At 40.4% G+C, this 21,135-nt stretch overlaps 3 protein-coding genes across 4 annotated transcripts; all 3 read left to right on the top strand.

Annotated features, from left to right (window-relative positions):
* Positions 1–1,986: 1,986 nt before the first annotated feature.
* On the top strand, positions 1,987–6,393 carry LOC111587848 (perforin-1-like). The gene is made up of 5 exons (XM_023297964.3): positions 1,987–2,113; positions 3,532–4,094; positions 4,191–4,329; positions 4,422–4,633; positions 4,855–6,393. Exons 2-5 carry the CDS (start codon positions 3,562–3,564, stop codon positions 5,729–5,731), a joined length of 1,761 nt encoding a protein of 586 aa, XP_023153732.2. The 5' UTR covers positions 1,987–2,113; positions 3,532–3,561; the 3' UTR covers positions 5,732–6,393.
* A 3,644-nt stretch (positions 6,394–10,037) lies between these two features.
* On the top strand, positions 10,038–14,368 carry LOC111587846 (perforin-1-like). Its single transcript, XM_023297963.3, has 5 exons — positions 10,038–10,075; positions 11,524–12,086; positions 12,183–12,321; positions 12,414–12,625; positions 12,824–14,368. The coding sequence occupies exons 1-5, from the start codon at positions 10,070–10,072 to the stop codon at positions 13,704–13,706; spliced, it is 1,803 nt and encodes a 600-aa protein (XP_023153731.3). The 5' UTR covers positions 10,038–10,069; the 3' UTR covers positions 13,707–14,368.
* Positions 14,369–14,794: 426 nt separating this feature from the next.
* Positions 14,795–20,958, top strand: LOC111587845 (perforin-1-like). 2 transcript variants are annotated; one of them, XM_023297962.3, is made up of 5 exons: positions 14,795–14,909; positions 17,707–18,269; positions 18,832–18,970; positions 19,057–19,268; positions 19,392–20,958. In XM_023297962.3, exons 2-5 carry the CDS (start codon positions 17,737–17,739, stop codon positions 20,266–20,268), a joined length of 1,761 nt encoding a protein of 586 aa, XP_023153730.2. In that variant the 5' UTR covers positions 14,795–14,909; positions 17,707–17,736; the 3' UTR covers positions 20,269–20,958. The 2 variants fall into 2 exon arrangements, with proteins under 2 accessions (XP_023153730.2, XP_054861318.1); XM_055005343.1 differs by lacking the exon at positions 14,795–14,909 and having other exon boundaries at positions 15,985–18,269.
* The last annotated feature ends 177 nt before the right edge of the window (positions 20,959–21,135 follow it).

The following is a 21,135-nucleotide window of genomic DNA, read 5'->3' as shown; positions in this document are numbered from 1 at the left end:
CAATAACCTAAATCTATCCCAGAAATTTCCACCAACTTCTCCAAGCCCCTTTAAAAAGAGTGGGACAGCATTTAAGAAGTATCATCAACAACCTCTGTAACTCTATGTTATAGAGTTGTTCAAGAAGAATAACAAAATGACACCTTGCAAGTAGGCAGGATTGGTTCCCAAGGTTTGTCTTAGGTCTGTTGTGTATGAAACCCTGGAAGTCTGAATCTCTGTTTGTGCAAATGTCCTCTGTACACTGCGTTTTTAATTTGAAAATGGTCAGATGTGGCATTGACTACTCATTTTGCTATCTAAAAACACTGCACGGACATGTCAACAAGGTAAAAAAAAAAAGAACATTGCAGGTTCAACTCTACATAGACAGGTAGCAGTAGACACCCTAAATGTATGAGATTATATTATTGCATTCATTTAAATTTTAACACCTATACTGATCCTTGCTCCGCGGTTGTTGAAGTTAGACAGTGTGTACAGATCATGTGTGCTCACTGTTCAGTTCCGTTTGGGGAAGATTCATTAACATGAATACACAAGATGATGATAATTATGCAAATATTTGCTTTTAGGCCCCTACAGATCATTTCTCCTCTTTCTGCCCTGTGTACACTGAAAATGTCAAACAGTACTCACGTTGTGGAATAATACTGAATGGCTCCATATATTAGTTGTGGTAATTTAAGGGCAATTCTATTGAAGAATATAAAATTATAAATGCAGGGAACCTTTACAACACAGGACCGTAAAATTGCAGGATCCATCACAAATTCTAATGAATATTCTCTAACAAATATGCAAATATTCAGAATTAGTAGAAATAGAGTAAACCCCAGTTGGATCAATGTAGGTCTGGGTTCCACTTTCCCCACAAGAAAATCTATTTAAGTTCCTCTTAAAACAAAGGAACAAGGCAGCTATTGATGAACTCACCCTTTTCTGAAAATTAGATTTTAGTTTGAAGGCGAACTCTGTAAACTTCTGGTCTTATTCTGGTTGACTGGGTGCAATTGATGCCGCTTGGCTCCACTTGCATTGTGTAAATGCCAACACAGACAGAGCTGCAGCTGCCTTCAGTGGACTTGGAAATGCTGCAGTTATCACCTGAGAACACAGAAGAAAACAAGATTGTCATTTGCATGTTACTATAAGCAAAAAAACATGTTGAAATACATCAAATCAATATTGCATCCTAAAAAAAAATAGGTCAGGCTTTCAACGATGTTCCAAAGGCTGGATGTTTTTGAGAACTATACTGCACAAAATCAGTATTTATAAATGTGGAACATGCATAGAAATTATTGGAGTTGCAGATTTTAATCATGAGAAAATCCGTTGTGTCCTAAAAGCATGCACACACTCTGTGAAAACACGTGTTTATATGGAGCTAAACAAGAATATGACTATCACTGACACTTGAAATACAGCAATACACATTTGAAGACTGTACAAACATCCACAGGCAAGCAGATTGTAAGACATTTAAATACAGTCAGTTTTTTATGAAATAAAACTAGTCTTATGAGGTCACTGGCCAGACACATATTGTTTGAATGCAGCCCCCAATTGTCAAACCTTATAAGTGCTGCTTAGGCTCAGTTTTGCTGTTCTTGCTGCACAAAAGTGATGGATGCACTTGGAGTTGCAAGAGTCCGAGGAGCACTTGAAGGCAGCAGGTGACGTCCTGTGATGCTCTAAAGGGAGAGGACTGTTGAGGATGTGGATGAATCACACCACCTCTTCCTCTCACCCCTCTCTGCTGCTTGGACCCTATGACATGTGGCCGCCTGGAACTGCACCTCTGCAGAATAACCTTGTGAGAAAAAAGTTTGCTGTGCATGAACCACCTCAACCTGTCACCTCATTCCTTCACCACATGCCACCCCCCACCCCCACCCCTAACCACCAACCACCCCCTCAGCCCGCACACACACACACGCACGCACGCACACCAGCAACACACACACACACACACACACACACACACACACACACACACACACACACACACACACTCACCGTCCCCTTTACTAGCTTATAAAACCCAAAGTACTGATACCGATGCTCACAGCTGAGGCTCATACATGCAGCACCAACTCCAGAGACGAAGGTGAGTCCTTGTCAGTTTTCTAGTTTTAAATATTCTCCAACCTTACTGGAAAATACATAACCTTTACAGAATTTCTAAATATAAAACTATTAATTACACTTTTTAAAAGACATGGCAACTTTCTGAAACACAGGAATTAAATGTTTCATCGGAAAACAAGGGGGAACAAAAGAAAAGAAAACTCAGAATAATGTTTGTTTGGAGATTTTTAAAAGTATACTTTGTACCAGCTGATGCAGTCACCTTTTGTGGAGTGGTGAGATTACCAAAACGACTAGTACTGAGTTAGTAGATCACAAAACGCACATCCAAGACTTTAAAAATGAGATGTAAAATCTTACAATTGGTTCTTGAATTTCCCTCGAGATTAAAAAAGTATCTATCTATCTATCTATCTATCTATCTATCTATCTATCTATCTATCTATCTATCTATCTATCTATCTATCTATCTATCTATCTATCTATCTATCTATGAATTTAAAAAAAAATTAAATCTTGTTTTGCCTGAGGACACCAGAATAAAGTGCGCTGCAACTGTCAAGTCAGAAAAGATACAAGCACGGGCAATGGCATGTAAATGCAAAACAAATCTTATAATTGATTAAATATATCAGTTAAACAAAATAGAACTGCACTAATTTACCCACCTGCCATCAAAGTAAACATTTTAGAAGTCCAGTTTCTAATTTTAAGAACACATTGGAGATTTTGGGGTCTGACACACAGTTGGGCATCATCTGCATAAGAATGTTAGCTGGTGGTTCATCTATCAAAGCTTTGCCTCAGTATGTAGACAGTAAATAAAAGGAGTCCCAGGCTACACCCTTGGGGGACCCCTGAAAGTAAAGGAGGCAGCTACAAGTATATACTAGTAGCTGTGTCAATACAGAAATCAATTTTGTTGCGTTTTGAGTCGCGAATCTCAAGCAAATGTGGGTTCACTGAGTCAAAGGCTGAAATGAGATCAAGTAGAAAGTATAGGCATCCATTGGCACAAAGAAGTAGTCTCTGTCGTGTACATATTTTCCAAGATTTGATCATTGTTCATGAAAGAAATCAGTGGTGAATATTAATAAAACAAATGATTTGGAGAATTTTTTTCATTAAAACGATAGCTCCGAGATGGTTCTAAAATTACTTAAAGGAGATTAAATGAGGGGTCCTTGAAGAAGTGACATGTTTAAAATTGGAGGAGAAAATCCCAGAAGATAGTGAGTGGTTAATAATGGCGAAAATATCTGAAAGAGACCCAAGTTAAAATATACTCAGATGGTTAGGATGATGATTTTGAAAGAACACATGCCAAATAATTAGCATGTGAAAGAAAATGTTGCCTTAGTGTGGAATTCTATAATGCGCTACTTAGTCTTGTCCAACTGTTTCATGATTGTTAAACTGAAAATGTTCCTTTCCCAGTTTGCCTCCATCTTCCAACTTAACGGCAGCATGTTTCAGTTGAGTATTGTCCTCTGGGCTGGCCTCATGCTGTCCCTCCTTCAGCGTTCCCATCAGTCATGCATAGAAGGGACACCCAGACAGTGTGAAGATGCAGAATTTGCTCCAGGTACCAACTTGGCCGGGGAAGGCTTTGACATCACCAAAATGGAGCGTAAAGGCGCCTTTGTGCTCAACATGAACCAGTGGAACCATAAAAATAAAACCTGCACCCTGTGTAGCAACCCCTATCTGCAGGGCAAAAAGCAAAAGCTGCCACTGTCAGTGGTGGACTGGAGGGCAAAACAGTCCTGCAGTGCAAAAGTGTCCACCAAGCTACACAAATCCAGCGAGTCTCTCGTAACATCCAGCTCCTCCTCTGTTGAAAACAACTGGAATATTAGTCTAGATGTTAAAACCCTAAAAACAGGTGCCTCCCTGATGCTGGCTGGTTCTCATTCTAAAGTGGCTGAATTCTCCATGGAGAAAACAAAGAATGACAAGTTCAGCTTCGCAACCCACAGCATGTCCTGTGAGTACTACAGGTAAGAACATTCAAATAGAACTAATGTCTGCAGAAGATAACAATACAGCATGTTTTAGAGCTGTTTCATGCTGGTCGGTTTTGTTTCTGGAAACAGCTACAGAGTTTCCAGCACTCCCCAGCTGCACAGGGAATTTAACAGAGCAGTGAAACAGCTTCCAAAAATCTACAGTGCAGAATCCAAGCATCGCTTTTACAAAGTGATCGACAACTTTGGCACCCATTACATCACCAAGGTGAGTGAAAAGAAAATCAAACCACCCAACGGCAGCATTATAGAAAGTCTGACCTTTGCTCATGCAGAAAGTCTTTAAATATATGATTACAGGTGAAGCTGGGGGGAAGTGTTGAAACTGTGACCAGCATCAAGGAGTGTCAGGCCAGTCTGCAGGGCTTCAGTGTGGAGGAAGTGCAGATGTGTCTGGAAGCTGAGGCGTCTGCAAGCATCAAAGCTACTATGAAAGCTGAAACAAAACACTGCAAGAAGGACATAGACAAGACAGCGACTAAGTCAGCCTTCTCCAGCACCTTCAATGACAGGTAGGTAACATTTTTCTCATATTTTCCTTTCTCATGCACTTCAAAGACAGAAAAACTGAAAATGCATCAGAATTTAACATGTTTCTTCACATGTACAATCCACCGTCTATGATGTAACATGATTTATATTCATTAGTAACGATTACATTCATCCTCCTGCATGTGCTATATTCTGAAAGACAGCGGCTCTTCTAATCTTGTTCTAATCTGATCTTCTACAGGTTAACAGAAATAAAGGGCGGCCACACCACGGAGCCGGACCTTCTCTTCTCTGCCAACAAGAATCCGTCGGCCTACAAGGAATGGTTAGGGTCACTACCACAGAATCCAGACATAGTGTCATATTCTCTGGAGTCACTTCACGAGTTACTGCCTACTAACACACCTGTCCACAAAAACCTGCGCTCTGCCATCAGCCACTACATCCTGGAGAAAGGCCTGTTGAGGAACTGCAGTGAGCATTGTCAGGCTGGTAGAAAGAGCGACTCCAGGGATCCCTGCGTCTGCCAATGTCACAATGACCCCGCTGTGACCCCAGACTGCTGCCCAACCCGTAAGGGCATGGCTCGGGTCACCATAACAGTCCAACGGGCCTCCGGTCTGTGGGGCGACCACATCACGGCCACGGACGGATACGTGAAGGTGTTCTTTGGCGGACGGGATTATCGTACGCCTGTCATCTACAACAACAACAACCCACACTGGGACATGGTTGTGGACTTGGAAACACAGGATCTGTCTATGGCAAATAAAGTGAGATTTGAAGTCTGGGATGAAGACAACAAATGGGACGACGACTTGTTGGGGGAATGTGAGCAAGTTCTCACTGCAGGAGTCAAGGAGGATTTGTGTGTTCTGCAGCACGGCTGGCTGTACTTCAAACGGGAGGTGAAATGTGCTCCGAGCCTGGGCGGAAACTCGTGCATGGACTACAAACCTACACCTATGAGTCAAAGTCTGAAGAAGCTGTATGTGTCCCGTCATGCCCATCCTATTCCGAAGGCCATGCTGTTAGAGATGGGCGTGTTCGTGGACGAAACAAGTTCATGGAAAAACCAGAGTCTGACTGCTGAGAGTCAAAAGTATGATGTGATATAGCACCAAAATCTGGTTTTACTGAAGCTCACAGTCGATGCTTTAGCAATGTTTTTATTATACTGTTGAGACATTTAATGCAAAATTTAATCCTCTTCATAAATCAATATCTACTACAAATAATATACAACAAACACATTGGTTCGGAAAGAATAGACAAAATGACAGCAAGTTAATATGTGGAAAACATCTTTTATAAGTTGTATGTTTAGTAATATTTGCAACATAGTGACATAGTTTCTTAAGGTCTTAAGTGATATTAATTTAGGCTACATAGATAAAACAATCTCAGCACATACACTGAAAAAACATCAAAGCATTTGATTGTGTAAAATTTCCTGCAGTTGCTGATGTGTGATTCAATGCAGCTTTTACTTAAAATTGTATTTTACATTTTAAAAGGGTTTTTACTGTACCCTTTATAAAGCATTTAAAGTGTGTTTTATGCATTTATATAGGCTCATGTAGTGCTATCATGTATCCCTTCTTGCATTGCTGTTATACATTGTTTTTTAAAATGTATGTATGAAACCATGCATTCATCAGTTTCCTCTCATGTTTTTATTACTTCGCAATATCAGTGGTCTATTCTCTATGGATTTCTTCCATTTAAATGTACTTTTGGGTTTTTAAAAATAAAATGTACATCTTAAGATGATCAGATACTCAGTTGTGTTGCACTACTTTCTTTGTGTGTTCAAAATTATGCTTTTTTCTTTAAAGTGTTTGCTGCTGAATTTCCTCATATCTTGCTCACCCACAGATTGAACATTCAGTTTTTATCTCTGCTCATCATAATAGAACAATTAAGTTGTTTTAGATTGGTCACAAAGTTATAAAGCTGCTGATTGGTCTCGTTTTCCTGCTTATTTATGGCCACAGCCCAGCACCACTTCAGAGAAATGACAGGTCTGTGGCCTCTGATTCTTTGCTGACAGGAAAACAAGTCTGACGTTCATGCTTTCGCTGACTGAGTTTGTTGATAGACCACCGGCTCCTCCAACTCAGAACTGAGCAGCAAAGATGAAACTGTCAAACCACCGTTTTTCATTAGATCATTAGCTGCCTTCAGTGCACTTGCAAATGCACATTTGAAGACTGTACAAACATCTGCAGGGCAAGCAGATTGTAAGACATTTAAATACAGTCAGTTTTTTATGAAATAAAACTAGTCTTATGAGGTCACTGGCCAGACACATATTGTTTGAATGCAGCCCCCAATTGTCAAACCTTATAAGTGCTGCTTAAGCTCAGTTTTGCTGTTCTTGCTGCACAAAAGTGATGGATGCACTTGGAGTTGCAAGAGTCCGAGGAGCACTTGAAGGCAGCAGGTGACGTCCTGTGATGCTCTAATGCAGGGGTGTCAAACTCATTTTCACCGAGGGTCACATCAGCGTAGTGGTTGCCCTCAAAGGGCCACATGTAACTGTAAGACAGTATAAATATAACCAAATGTAATGTAAAAGAAATGTAACTACTCCTCAATGTTAAATTACTCTGAATTTATTACTTATTCAAATTACAAATATTACATATGCATTTGCATAGATGTTAAAAAAAAGGTTGCTAGCAGCTCTGTTAATATAACATAAAAATTTTAATTTGTCAGGTTAAGAAACCCACATTACTCCATCAATCAATGATCAAACTATCCAAGTGAATAAAGAAAAATATCATCCAACACCAGTTATGACATTAACTTTGTTCAAAACCTTTTTGTCACAGCTGAGAGGGGCAGAATAACAGAATAAGTACAACCAACAATTGTGAGGTGTTAAGAACATATGCGACAGATGTAGCATTTTACAAAAACAAATGGCTGCACACAGCCTTGCAGATTTGTCTGCATAAACATATAAACCTGTAAACACTAAATACATTGCTACACAGATAAAGTTATATTTGTAATAAACTCAAAATAACAAAATCATAGTTCTCCACCATCCTAATCTATTGATCATGCTCTAAAAATAACAAAATGCCAGCACAATCATTACATTGCACACAGTTTTATTCTTCTTCTTCTTGACTGAAATACATTTTATTATATATTAATGAGGTTTTAAAAAATGCTTACCTGTGTATTTTCTGGCTGGATCTCTGACATCGTTTTTTTTTCGTCTTAGGTCTTGTGCTGAGGCAATCCGTAGAACAGCGTGGAGGTTCTCATCAGTGATGCGTGATGTGTGCTTGTTTTTGTTTAATATTCATTATTGAAAACATCTGTTCGCACAGATAGGTGCTCCCAAACATAAAACATGGGCTGCATGACATCGAAGCTGTGGCATCGAACCGGGGGACATTAGACGGTAAAAGTCCTTCATCGCAACATCCTTGAACTTTGCTCTCAGGCTACGATCGCTTTGAAGCTCTATTAACTCCATCTGAAGGTGTTGGGGTGCAGTGCAGACGTCGGTGGTGAAAGGATGGGCAAAGATGGCAAAGCCCGAGTGCTGTGCTTTAAAGTCAGAGAAACACCGATCAAACTCATTTATTATCCGGCTCACTTTGGTCGCCAACTGAGCATATGAAAAAGCACCCGGGAAATGAGGCTGAAATGCTCCGACAAACAGGAAAGTGCACAAGATTGTCCTGTTTGACTTGACACATCCATAGGTCAAGTTTACGCTGGAAAGCGGTGATCATGTCAGACATCTGTGTAATGACTTGCTTGCGTCCCTGCAGCTTCTGATTCAAGGGTTTTCCTTTACTTTGCACGATGTCTTCCCTAAGTTCAAAAAATCGTTTGAGGACTTTGCTCCTACTCAGCCACCGTACTTCTGTATGGTACGGCACATCTCCATGCTCTGAGCCCATCTCCTGCAAGAACAGCTGGAACTGATGGTGATTCAGGCCACACGCTCGAATGAAGTTCACTGTTTTCATGACCGTGGTCACTATATGATTCATCCCCAGCACCTTCCCACACAAAGCTTCTTGATGAATAATGCAATGATACATTAGCAGAGGCGCGCCACAATTACTTTTTTGCATTTTCTCCCTTAGTCCAACCAAGGCCACGTTTCCTCCACACATTGCGGGTGCACCGTCTGTAGTTAATCCCACCAACTTTTCCCAAGGTAATGCATTTTTACTCACGGTCTTCTCCACCACATTACAAATGTCCCGTCCCGTTGTGGTTCCATGCATGGCAGCTGCATCCAACAGCTCCTCAGTTACAGAGAGGTCCGACTTCACGCCTCTAGTAAAATTGGATAGCTGCGCTGTATCCTTGTTGTCTGTGCTTTCATCAAGAACTAATGAAAAAGCTATGTAGCTGCGTGTCCCTTGGGCCAGCTGCGTTGACAGGTTTCCTGCTAGTTCTGTAATTCCGTCCACAATGGTGTTCTTTGATAAACTGACATTTTTAAAAGTCTGTATCTGGTCGGGGCACACCTGCTCACAGACCTTCAGCATGCACTGCTTCAAAAACTCGCCCTCTGAAAAACACTTTGAAGCTCGGGCGATTTCTTCTGCCACAATAAAGCTCGCTTTCACTGCTGCAATGTTTTTGGTTGTGGCTTTCGTGAACACATTCTGCTGCAACTGTAGTTTACTTTTTAATTCTTCGACAATTTGTAGTTTTTCTGGAAGGCTAATTTTGGCATATTTAGCTCCATGTTTAGTTTCAAAATGCCGATGTAGATTGTACTCTTTGACAACCGACAATGCCTCATCACAAAAAAGATATACCGGTTTTTCTCCTTGAAGCACAAACACGTATTCGCCTTCCCATCTTTCTTGAAATAGCCTTCCATCTGCATCAACTTTCCTCTTCCTGGACATTTTGGGATCATTTTTAATTCCACTCAATTCCACTTGCAGAAAATAGCATTGATGCGCATGCACTGAAATCTAATGGCAGGATGTCGTCACTTGGCGGGTAACATAATCGGTATGCATTGTGGGAAATGTAGTTGATGGTCAATGCACGCTTTTGATTTATTTATTTAAAGACAGTCGGAACTTTTCAGCTCTCGCGGGCCACATTTGGTCCGCGGGCCTTGGGTTTGACACATGTGCTCTAATGGGAGAGGACTGTTGAGGATGTGGATGAATCACACCACCTCTTCCTCTCACCCCTCTCTGCTGCTTGGACCCTATGACATGTGGCCGCCTGGAACTGCACCTCTGCAGAATAACCTTGTGAGAAAAAAGTTTGCTGTGTATGAATCACCTCAACCTGTCACCTCATTGCTCCACCACGTCCCATCACCCCCACCCCCTCACCCCACCCAGACCACCAACAACCCCCAACCCCTCCTTACTAGCTTATAAAACCCAAAGTACTGATACCGATGCTCACAGCTGAGGCTCATACATGCAGCACCAACTCCAGAGATGAAGGTGAGTCCATGTCGATTTTCTAGTTTTTAAATATTCTCCAACCTTATTGGAAAATACATAACCTTTACAGAATTTCTAAATATAAAACTATTAATTACACTTTTTAAAAGACGTGGCAACTTTCTGAAACACAGGAATTAAATGTTTCATCGGAAAACAAGGGGGAACAAAAGAAAAGAAAACTCAAAATAATATTTGTTTGGAGATTTTTAAAAGTATACTTTGTACCAGCTGATGCAGTCACCTTTTGTGGCATGGTGAGATTTCCCAAATCGCTAGTACTGAGTTAGTAGATCACAAAACGCACATCCAAGACTTTAAAAGTAAGATGTAAAATCTTACAATTGGTTCTTGAATTTCCCTTGAGATTAATAAAGTATCTATCTATCTATCTATCTATCTATCTATCTATCTATCTATCTATCTATCTATCTATCTATCTATCTATCTATCTATCTATCTATCTATCTATCTATCTAAAGTGCCACAAGGATTGTTGCAGCTACTTGACAGAACTATTTAAATCTTGTTTTGCCTGAGGACACCAGAATAAAGTGCACTGCAACTGTCAAGTCAAGAAAGGATACAAGCACGGCCAATGGCATGTAAATGCAAAGAAAATCTTAGAATTGATTAAATATCTCAGTTAAACAAAATAGAACTGCACCAATTTACCCACCTGCCATCAAAGTAAACATTTTAGAAGTCCAGTTTCTAATTTTAAGAATACATTGGAGATTTTGGGGTCTGACACACAGTTGGGCATCATCTGCATAAGAATGTTAGCTGGTGGTTCATCTATCAAAGCTTTGCCTCAGTATGTAGACAGTAAATAAAAGGAGTCCCAGGCTACACCCTTGGGGGACCCCTGAAAGTAAAGGAGGCAGCTACAAGTATATACTAGTAGCTGTATCAATACAGAATTTAATTTTGTTGCGTTTTGAGTCGTGAATCTCAAGCAAATGTGGGTTCGCTGAGTCAAAGGCTGAAATGACATCAAGTAGAAAGTAGAGACATCCATCGGCAGAAAGAAGTAGTCTCTGTCATGTACATATTTTCCAAGATTTGATCATTGTTCATGAAAGAAATCAGTGGTGAATATTAATAAAACAAATGATTTGGAGAATTTTTTTCATTAAAATGATAGCTCCGAGATGGTTCTAAAATTACTTAAAGGAGATTAAATGAGGGGTCCTTGAAGAGGTGACATGTTTAAAGTTGGAGGAGAAAATCCCAGAAGATAGTGAGTGGTTAATAATGGCGAAAATATCTGAAAGAGACCCAAGTTAAAATATACTCAGATGGTTAGGATGATGACTTTTAAAAAAGACATGCTAAATAACTAGCACGTGAAAGAAAATGTTGCTTTAGTGTGGAATTCTATAATGCGCTACTTCGTCTTGTCCAACTGTTTCATGATTGTTAAACTGAAAATGTTTCTTTTCCAGTTTGCCTCCATCTTCCAACTTAACGGCAGCATGTTTCAGTTGAGTATTGTCCTCTGGGCTGGCCTCATGCTGTCCCTCCTTCAGCGTTCCCATCAGTCATGCATAGAAGGGACACCCAGACAGTGTGCAGATGCAGAATTTGCTCCAGGTGCCAACTTGGCCGGGGAAGGCTTTGACATCACCAAAATGGAGCGTAAAGGCGCCTTTGTGCTCAACATGAACCAGTGGAAACGCAAAGATAAAACCTGCACCCTGTGTAGCAACCCCTATCTGCAGGGCAAAAAGCAAAAGCTGCCACTGTCAGTGGTGGACTGGAGGGCAAAACAGTCCTGCAGTGCAAAAGTGTCCACCAAACTACACAAATCCAGCGAGTCTCTCATAACATCCAGCTCCTCCTCTGTTGAAAACAACTGGAAAATTAATCTAGATTTTAAAACAATAAGAAGAGGTGCCTCCCTGATGCTGGCTGGTTCTCATTCTAAAGTGGCTGAATTCTCCATGGAGAAAACAAAGAATGACAAGTTCAGCTTCGCAACCCACAGCATGTCCTGTGAGTACTACAGGTAAGAACATTCAAATAGAACTAATGTCTGCAGAAGATAACAATACAGCATGTTTTAGAGCTGTTTCATGCTGGTCGGTTTTGTTTCTGGAAACAGCTACAGAGTTTCCAGCACTCCCCAGCTGCACAGGGAATTTAACAGAGCAGTGAAACAGCTTCCCAAAATCTACAGTGCAGAATCCAAGCATCGCTTTTACAAACTGATCGACAACTTTGGCACCCATTACATCACCAAGGTGAGTGAAAAGAAAATCAAACCACCCAACGGCAGCATTATAGAAAGTCTGACCTTTGCTCATGCAGAAAGTCTTTAAATATATGATTACAGGTGAAGCTGGGGGGAAGTGTTGAAACTGTGACCAGCATCAAGGAGTGTCTGGCCAGTCTGCAGGGCTTCAGTGTGGAGGAAGTGCAGATGTGTCTGGAAGCTGAGGCGTCTGCAAGCATCAAAGCTACTATGAAAGCTGAAACAAAACACTGCAAGAAGGACATAGACAAGACGGCGAGTAAGTCAGCCTTCTCCAGCACCTTCAATGACAGGTAGGTAACATTTTTCTCAAGACAGAAAAACTGAAAATGCTTCAGAATTTAAAATGTTTCTTCACATGTACAATCCACCTTCTGTGATATAACTCATGATTTATATTCATTAGTAACGATTACATTCATCCTCCTGCATGTGCTATATTCTGAAAGACAGCGGCTCTTCTAATCTTGTTCTAATCTGATCTTCTACAGGTTAACAGAAATAAAGGGCGGCCACACCACGGAGCCGGACCTTCTCTTCTCTGCCAACAAGAATCCGTCGGCCTACAAGGAATGGTTAGGGTCACTACCACAGAATCCAGACATAGTGTCATATTCTCTGGAGTCACTTCACGAGTTACTGCCTACTAACACACCTGTCCGCAAAAACCTGCGCTCTGCCATCAGCCACTACATCCTGGAGAAAGGCCTGTTGAGGAACTGCAGTGAGCATTGTCAGGCTGGTAGAAAGAGCGACTCCAGGGATCCCTGCGTCTGCCAATGTCACAATGACCCCGCTGTGACCCCAGACTGCTGCCCAACCCGTAAGGGCATGGCTCGGGTCACCATAACAGTCCAACGGGCCTCCGGTCTGTGGGGCGACCACACCACGGCCACGGACGGATACGTGAAGGTGTTCTTAGGCATGCAACGACAGCCTTTACTGACTCCTATCATCTACAACAACAACAACCCACACTGGGCGTACGTCATCAACCTGGGCTCCTATGACCTGTCCTCAGGAAATAAAGTGAGATTTGAAGTCTTGGATCGGGACAGGGGATGGGACGACGACCTGTTGGGAAAATGTGAGCAAGTCCTGTCTGCAGGACGCAACGAGGAAGTCCGTAATATGAATCATGGCCAGCTCTTCTACAAATGGGAGGTGAAATGTGCTCCGAGCCTGGGCGGAAACTCGTGCATGGACTACAAACCTACACCTATGAGTCAAAGTCTGAAGAAGCTGTATGTGTCCCGTCATGCCCATCCTATTCCGAAGGCCATGCTGTTAGAGATGGGCGTGTTCGTGGACGAAACAAGTTCATGGAAAAACCAGAGTCTGACTGCTGAGAGTCAAAAGTATGATGTGATATAGCACCAAAATCTGGTTTTACTGAAGCTCACAGTCGATGCTTTAGCAATGTTTTTATTATACTGTTGAGACATTTAATGCAAAATTTAATCCTCTTCATAAATCAATATCTACTGCAAATAATATACAAGAAACACATTGGTTCGGAAAGAATAGACAAAATGACAGCAAGTTAATATGTGGAAAACATCTTTTATAAGTTGTATGTTTAGTAATATTTACAACATAGTGACATAGTTTCTTAAGGTCTTAAGTGATATTAATTTAGGCTACATAGATAAAACAATCTCAGCACATACACTGAAAAAACATCAAAGCATTTGATTGTGTAAAATTTCCTGCAGTTGCTGATGTGTGATTCAATGCAGCTTTTACTTAAAATTGTATTTTACATTTTAAAAGGGTTTTTACTGTACCCTTTATAAAGCATTTAAAGTGTGTTTTATGCATTTATATAGGCTCATGTAGTGCTATCATGTATCCCTTCTTGCATTGCTGTTATACATTGTTTTTTAAAATGTATGTATGAAACCATGCATTCATCAGTTTCCTCTCATGTTTTTATTACTTCGCAATATCAGTGGTCTATTCTCTATGGATTTCTTCCGTTTAAATGTACTTTTGGGTTTTTAAAAATAAAATGTACATCTTAAGATGATCAGATACTCAGTTGTGTTGCACTACTTTCTTTGTGTGTTCAAAATTATGCTTTTTTCTTTAAAGTGTTTGCGGCTGAATTGCCTCATATCTTGCTCACCCACAGATTGAACATTCAGTTTTTATCTCTGCTCATCATAATAGAACAATTAAGTTGTTTTAGATTGGTCACAAAGTTATAAAGCTGCTGAGTGGAAGCTGATGGTCTCGTTTTCCTGCTTATTTATGGCCACAGCCCAGCACCACTTCAGAGAAATAACAGGTCTGTGGCCTCTGATTCTTTGCTGACAGGAAAACAAGTCTGACGTTCATGCTTTCGCTGACTGTTTGAGTTTGTTGATAGACCACCGGCTCCTCCTACGCAGAACTGAGCAGCAAAGATGAAACTGTCAAACCACCATTTTTTCCTTCTGCTCTCATAAAGACCACTGTCACCTCACCCCCCCACCACCTCCTGCTCTGCTTTCTTTGTCTTTTAAACACCAACCACCGATATTCGTTCTTACAGCACCCCATTTCACAAATTCAGTTTGAACCAGCAACATAAAGGTGAGTCTACACTGCTTTGCTAACACTGAAATTCCCTTAATTGAGTCTCTGCAACCATCTGTCTGTTATTTATTATCACGTTGTTTAATGTGCTGGTACAGTTCACTCATGTTGCATTTGTGAGAACAGGGCCTTTAAACCTTCAGCGAGCTATTATGCTGGAAGTCAAGTCCGTTTATCTTCAGAGCGCATTTAAGAACAGCAAAGCAATCATGTTATGGACTCTAATACTTCTGTACCAACACTGGCATCAATACAGGATTTAAAATGGTAACAGAGTGAGAAGACGTGACAGTGAGAAGAAAAATACACCACAGACACCCTTTTATTTTGACCAAGAACAAAGGTTGGTTAAACCACTGACAGACTGCCTGGCTGAAAATTAGGCCGGCTTTTCTTATTCTCATTTAGGTGGAAAAATGTCATCAAGAAGTTAATGTTCTTGAGGGAAACTCACTTTGTGTATCTTTTTTTAGATACATTTCCTCTGTCATAAAATATGCGATGGGACGTTTTCCAAAACCAAACCCAAGTGAAACAAAACAGATCGTAGACGTTGAGGTGCACCACAAGAGAAAGAATCAAAAGGAAGAATAAACATTTACTCACAACCGAAACTGATCTAATGTTCAGAAAAAAACACCAAGGCTTTGCACTGACAGACTCTTAAATGCTCTATCAAATGCAGAAGAAACAATAATATAAAATGTTTTCCAGAGTGTAAAGACACTGTAAAGTTGTTGGTTATGTCTAGGAGAGCAAACCTGACAGGAATTTGTATAAAATGCAGTTTCAACTAAGTGGAAAGCTCTGCAGCTAAACAATGAAATCAGTGCTGAATACCAAAACTGCCATTCCTCAAATGGCTCAGTTCATTCCCATAGGCATGCATGGTAAAATATGCAACTTTACAGCAGAAATAAATACATGTACAGCCTGGTGCAAAAAAATGGATTGGGTCAAAATTGCTCATTTCCCTGTGCCATCACAGGATGTTCCATCTCTTTGTTCATTTTTGGATTAACCAGAAGTTAGAAGGAGTCAGGCCACGACACTGAGGCTCAAAACCGCCGTTCAGAGAACCTGAAAGTGACATTACAGAGGGCTCGTCCAACTTTATATACAGGCTATAGCTAGAGTCTACAAAGGATAGAATCTGTGAAAGTACAACGGTTTCCAAGACCTTAGGGACCAGCTGGAAGTATACAGTGTGTATCAATCAAAATATGAATACTTGAAGAAAGATGGTTCATCATACTTGACACAAGATGTGTGAATAATGGATAAAAAATTTAAGCCACTAAGACATTTCTAAGAATCAGCAGAATCACTGTATGTCCAAAGAGCAACTTAAAGTGAGGCACAAAGAGCTTTACCAGAGTCTGGATTTTCTGAGTCAACTCAGAGTGGGAACATCAGGCTGATTAGAGGGTGTGAGGTGTCATTCATTGGTTGCACCTACAAAATGCACTTTTTATGACTGGACTTCCTACATAGTCTAGTCTGACTCATAAAGGGTATTTCCATCTCAAATAACTGAATTTTTAGAATAGTTTCTGCTTGACTATGTCTGATTTGCCTGAAATTTTGATAAGATATAATGTGGATATTAATAAAGATACTTGTAATGTTTTACCTTGATATGTCAAATACTTTTGGCAGTCAACCAATTTTCAGCACGTTTTTGGCCACATTGACTTTCATGTTTCGACGACAATATCTTGGGAACGACTGATGATAAAATCCTGAAGTTTTCACTGTTATTTCACATCATGCCATCAATTCAGAATCTGCAAACAAGATAACTATTCTAAAACTTAAGATCTTTGTTTTACTTAAATTAGCCTATCTAAAAATAACTTCTTCTCTCATTTTTTGTGATCAAGTTTTTCATATTATAAAAAGTATTCTGTTTTGTTTGGTATCATCGTGACATGCAGCTACATGCGCTTCAGACAATATCATTAGTTGGCTTTTGCATTATTGTTTTTTTTTTTTTGTTAATGTGAGTTCAGAGTTGGGACTTTTCATATTTCTACTCACCCATAATCAGAGACTGTTTAATAAATTTGTCTGATATTACAGATTCTGAATCAATTACATGATGACAAACAAGAGATTAGATATTGTTCAAACATAGCCTCAAATTGTAATGTGAGAAAAAACATGCTAAAAGTGGGTCGATGTGCAACCGGAAAAAAAAATTACTGTATCTAGAAAAGTACTTGAAGTCCAAATTTCACAGATACAATTTTTAATGTCATAGTTTATGATGAAAACGGTATCAAGCAAATCACAGATGCTTGAACAGGACGCCCTTGATGATTTGAGACGGAATAACTAATTTTAGGAAAGCTCAAACCATTCTGCATGTTCAAATTGCAGTAATCCTCCCGCAGACCTTCTTTCAGTGGAGAAAAAAAGCACCAGTTTAGAACCTCTGTGGCAGAGCTGAGAAATGGCTGTACAGGTCCCACAAAGATTGGATAAATGCTGAGAAGCCAACAGGCACCAAAATGTTTGGCTGTTTTTTGAGTGTGTGTGACTGTGACAAAGAGGCATGTGTTTCAATGACTCCATCACAGTAAATTAAGAATTACAGGAGTCACTGGAAACTCAAAACTGCCATTACAGGAATGGTCTTTACAAATGTATGCAAACTTTTGTTCACGACTGTATATTATATTATTACATTCCTGTATTCAGATTGTAGGGAAAACCTATATGATCATTCAGGTTGGAAGATTTAATGTGCTCTAATGATTTGCTCATGTTTATAAAACTGTTTCTTTCCCAGTTTGCCTCCATCTTCCAACTTAACGGCAGCATGTTTCAGTTGAGTATTGTCTTCTGGGCTGGCCTCATGCTGTCCCTCCTTCAGCGTTCCCATCAGTCATGCATAGAAGGGACACCCAGACAGTGTGCAGATGCAGAATTTGCTCCAGGTGCCAACTTGGCCGGGGAAGGCTTTGACATCACCAAAATGGAGCGTAAAGGCGCCTTTGTGCTCAACATGAACCAGTGGAAACGCAAAGATAAAACCTGCACCCTGTGTAGCAACCCCTATCTGCAGGGCAAAAAGCAAAAGCTGCCACTGTCAGTGGTGGACTGGAGGGCAAAACAGTCCTGCAGTGCAAAAGTGTCCACCAAACTACACAAATCCAGCGAGTCTCTCGTAACATCCAGCTCCTCCTCTGTTGAAAACAACTGGCAGGTCAATCTAGATGTTGACGTAGGTGAGAAAAGCGCCTCAGTGATGCTGGCTGGTTCTCAATCTAAAGTGGCTGATTACTCCATGGAGAAAACTAAGAATGACAAGTTCAGCTTTGCAAGCCACAGCATGTCCTGTGAGTACTACAGGTAAGAAGATGAGGTCATTTCCGACACACCTACACTGTAAAATAAAATCCATAATAAAACTGTAAAAATCTGGCAGCAATAATATGTTGTATGGTAGCATACTGCAACATTAAAAAACTGTATAAACGATGAAGATAATGGATACAATCTGCAAGAAAATTAAATGCAGTGTAACAAATTTTATGTAAAAACAAAAATCTTTGATTTGAATATTAAGTATAGGCATGTACAGATTTCTTTAAGTATTGCAAATGTAAATTAATATGCTCTTTCCAAATTTCCTAGGTATTATCAGTCATTTAACAAAACAGACAAAAACACTGATCTTTGATATGGGCATTATTTACAGTTTGGGACAATTTTTCAGTGTTAGCATATAAATAAATACTTCTTTTCCTCCATGATTTCATATTTTTTTAACAAAATATAAAAACATCTTTAAAAAGAGTAAATGGCTCAAAAAAAATTAAATTGCGATATACTTATGAAAAGTAAATATAAAACTATTGCACATTTGCTTAATACTGTTGTCTTGTCTTGTATGTTGTCTCAATATCAACAGCTACAGAGTGTCCAGCACTCCCAAGCTGCATAGAGAATTTAACAGAGCAGTGAAACAGCTTCCCAAAATCTACAGCGCACAATACAAACAGCGATTTTACAAACTGATCGACAACTTCGGGACCCATTACATCACCAAGGTGAGTGAAAACCACTGCATGGCAACATGATGTGTATAAAGTTTGACCTTTGCTCACACCGAAAGTGTTTTAATATATGATTGCAGGTGAAGCTGGGGGGAAGTGTTGAATCTGTGACCAGCATCAGGCAGTGTCAGGCCAGTCTGCAGGGCGTCAGTGTGGAAGAAGTGCAGATGTGTCTGGAAGCTGAGGCGTCTGCAAGCATCAAAGCTACTATGAAAGCTGAAACAAAACACTGCAAGAAAGATTCGAGCAAGATGGACAATAGCAAGTCTTTCTCTGACCTCTTCAATGACAGGTTTGCAACATTTTCTCCTATTCTGCCACATCTTTTATCCACACTTTAACTGAATTAAAAAAAAAAAAAAGAAGCTACTTTCAGCCTCAGAAAAGCCAACTGATATGTCACTGCCTTCTACAGGTTCACAGAAATAAAGGGCGGCCATACCACAGAGCCAGACCTTCTCTTCTCTGCCAACAAGAATCCGTCGGCCTACAAGGAATGGTTAGGGTCACTACCACAGAATCCAGACATAGTGTCATATTCTCTGGACTCGCTTCACGAGTTACTGCCTACTGACACACCTGTCCGCAAAAACCTGCGCTCTGCCATCAGCCACTACATCCTGGAGAAAGGCCTGTTGAGGAATTGCAGTGAGCATTGTCAGGCTGGTATTAAGAGCGACTCCAGGGATCCCTGTGTCTGCCAATGTCACAATGACCCCGCTGTGACCCCAGACTGCTGCCCAACCCGTAAGGGCATGGCTCGGGTCACCATAACAGTCCAACGGGCCTCCGGTCTGTGGGGCGACCACACCACGGCCACGGACGGATACGTGAAAGTGTTCTTTGGCGGACGGGATTATCGTACGCCTGTCATCTACAACAACAACAACCCACACTGGGACATGGTTGTGGACTTGGGAACACAGGATCTGTCTATGGCAAATAAAGTGAGATTTGAAGTCTGGGATGAAGACAACAAATGGGACGACGACTTGTTGGGGGAATGTGAGCAAGTTCTCACTGCAGGAGTCAAGGAGGATTTGTGTGTTCTGCAGCACGGCTGGCTGTACTTCAAACGAGAGGTGAAATGTGCTCCGAGCCTGGGCGGAAACTCGTGCATGGACTACAAACCTACACCTATGAGTCAAAGTCTGAAGAAGCTGTATGTGTCCCGTCATGCCCATCCTATTCCAAAGGCCATGCTGTTAGAGATGGGCGTGTTCGTGGACGAAACAAGTTCATGGAACAACCAGAGTCTGACTGCTGAGAGTCAAAAGTATGATGTGATATAGCGCTAAAATCTGGCTTTACTGAAGCTTACAGAGCAACAGCACTCATTTAATTACATTTGTTGATGATAATTTAATCAAAAGGCTTTATCAACGAAGAAACATGTTATTAAAGCTCTGCTGACTCCAAAAGATAAGACAAAGACAAAACTGTAACTCAGCTGCAGAAAATGTTCAAATTATGTGACGTTCAGTTTATGTTTCAGCATAATCTCTATTCAACCACTTCACTTGCAAATGCAAATGTACAGTTTCTATATGCCGTTTGGCAACTAGTAATGCAGGACATCAGAAAACAACTCCAATCATTGTTATAAATGTATGAAACATGCAAAATACAGCAATACATTTCAATCATCTGCTACAAAAGATAGCTTTGCTGTTTTACAAAAACTGTAGTTATCTTAGAGCCAGTTTTAAATAATTAGCTCCTTTTCACGACAGCAAATGACATCTAGCAGATCACCTAAAAATTGAGCGAAACTTTAACTTTCCCTGTAGCTGTATTTATGCCTTATTACATTGCATTGCAGAGTTAATATATATTGCATTTATTTTGTAGCGTTTTTTTTGTGTCTATAAAACATTTACAACATGTATCAGTGTGTTTTATGTATTTTAATCTCAGTCATATTGGTGATTTTTGTTTTTTACATGTTTTTTAAACTCCAGAATAAACACATAATATCTCAAGCATTCGATGCTTCATCTTGTTACTTTTAGTTTTGATTGGTGTGTTTGTGCTCCGTTTATCTTAGGTAATGCTGCCTGACATGGGAGGGGAAGTGGTGAAGCTTCCTGTGCACGGATGAGGTTTCATTTGGTCTGTTAAAGAGAACAATGTGTGCTAGTACGTGTGAAAAAGTGTTG

This window comes from Amphiprion ocellaris, chromosome 19 (assembly GCF_022539595.1).
Source record: "Amphiprion ocellaris isolate individual 3 ecotype Okinawa chromosome 19, ASM2253959v1, whole genome shotgun sequence".
Taxonomy (NCBI): Eukaryota; Metazoa; Chordata; class Actinopteri; family Pomacentridae; genus Amphiprion; species Amphiprion ocellaris.
Note: the sequence above shows the minus strand (reverse complement) of the source record. Positions and strands in the feature narration are given on the sequence as shown.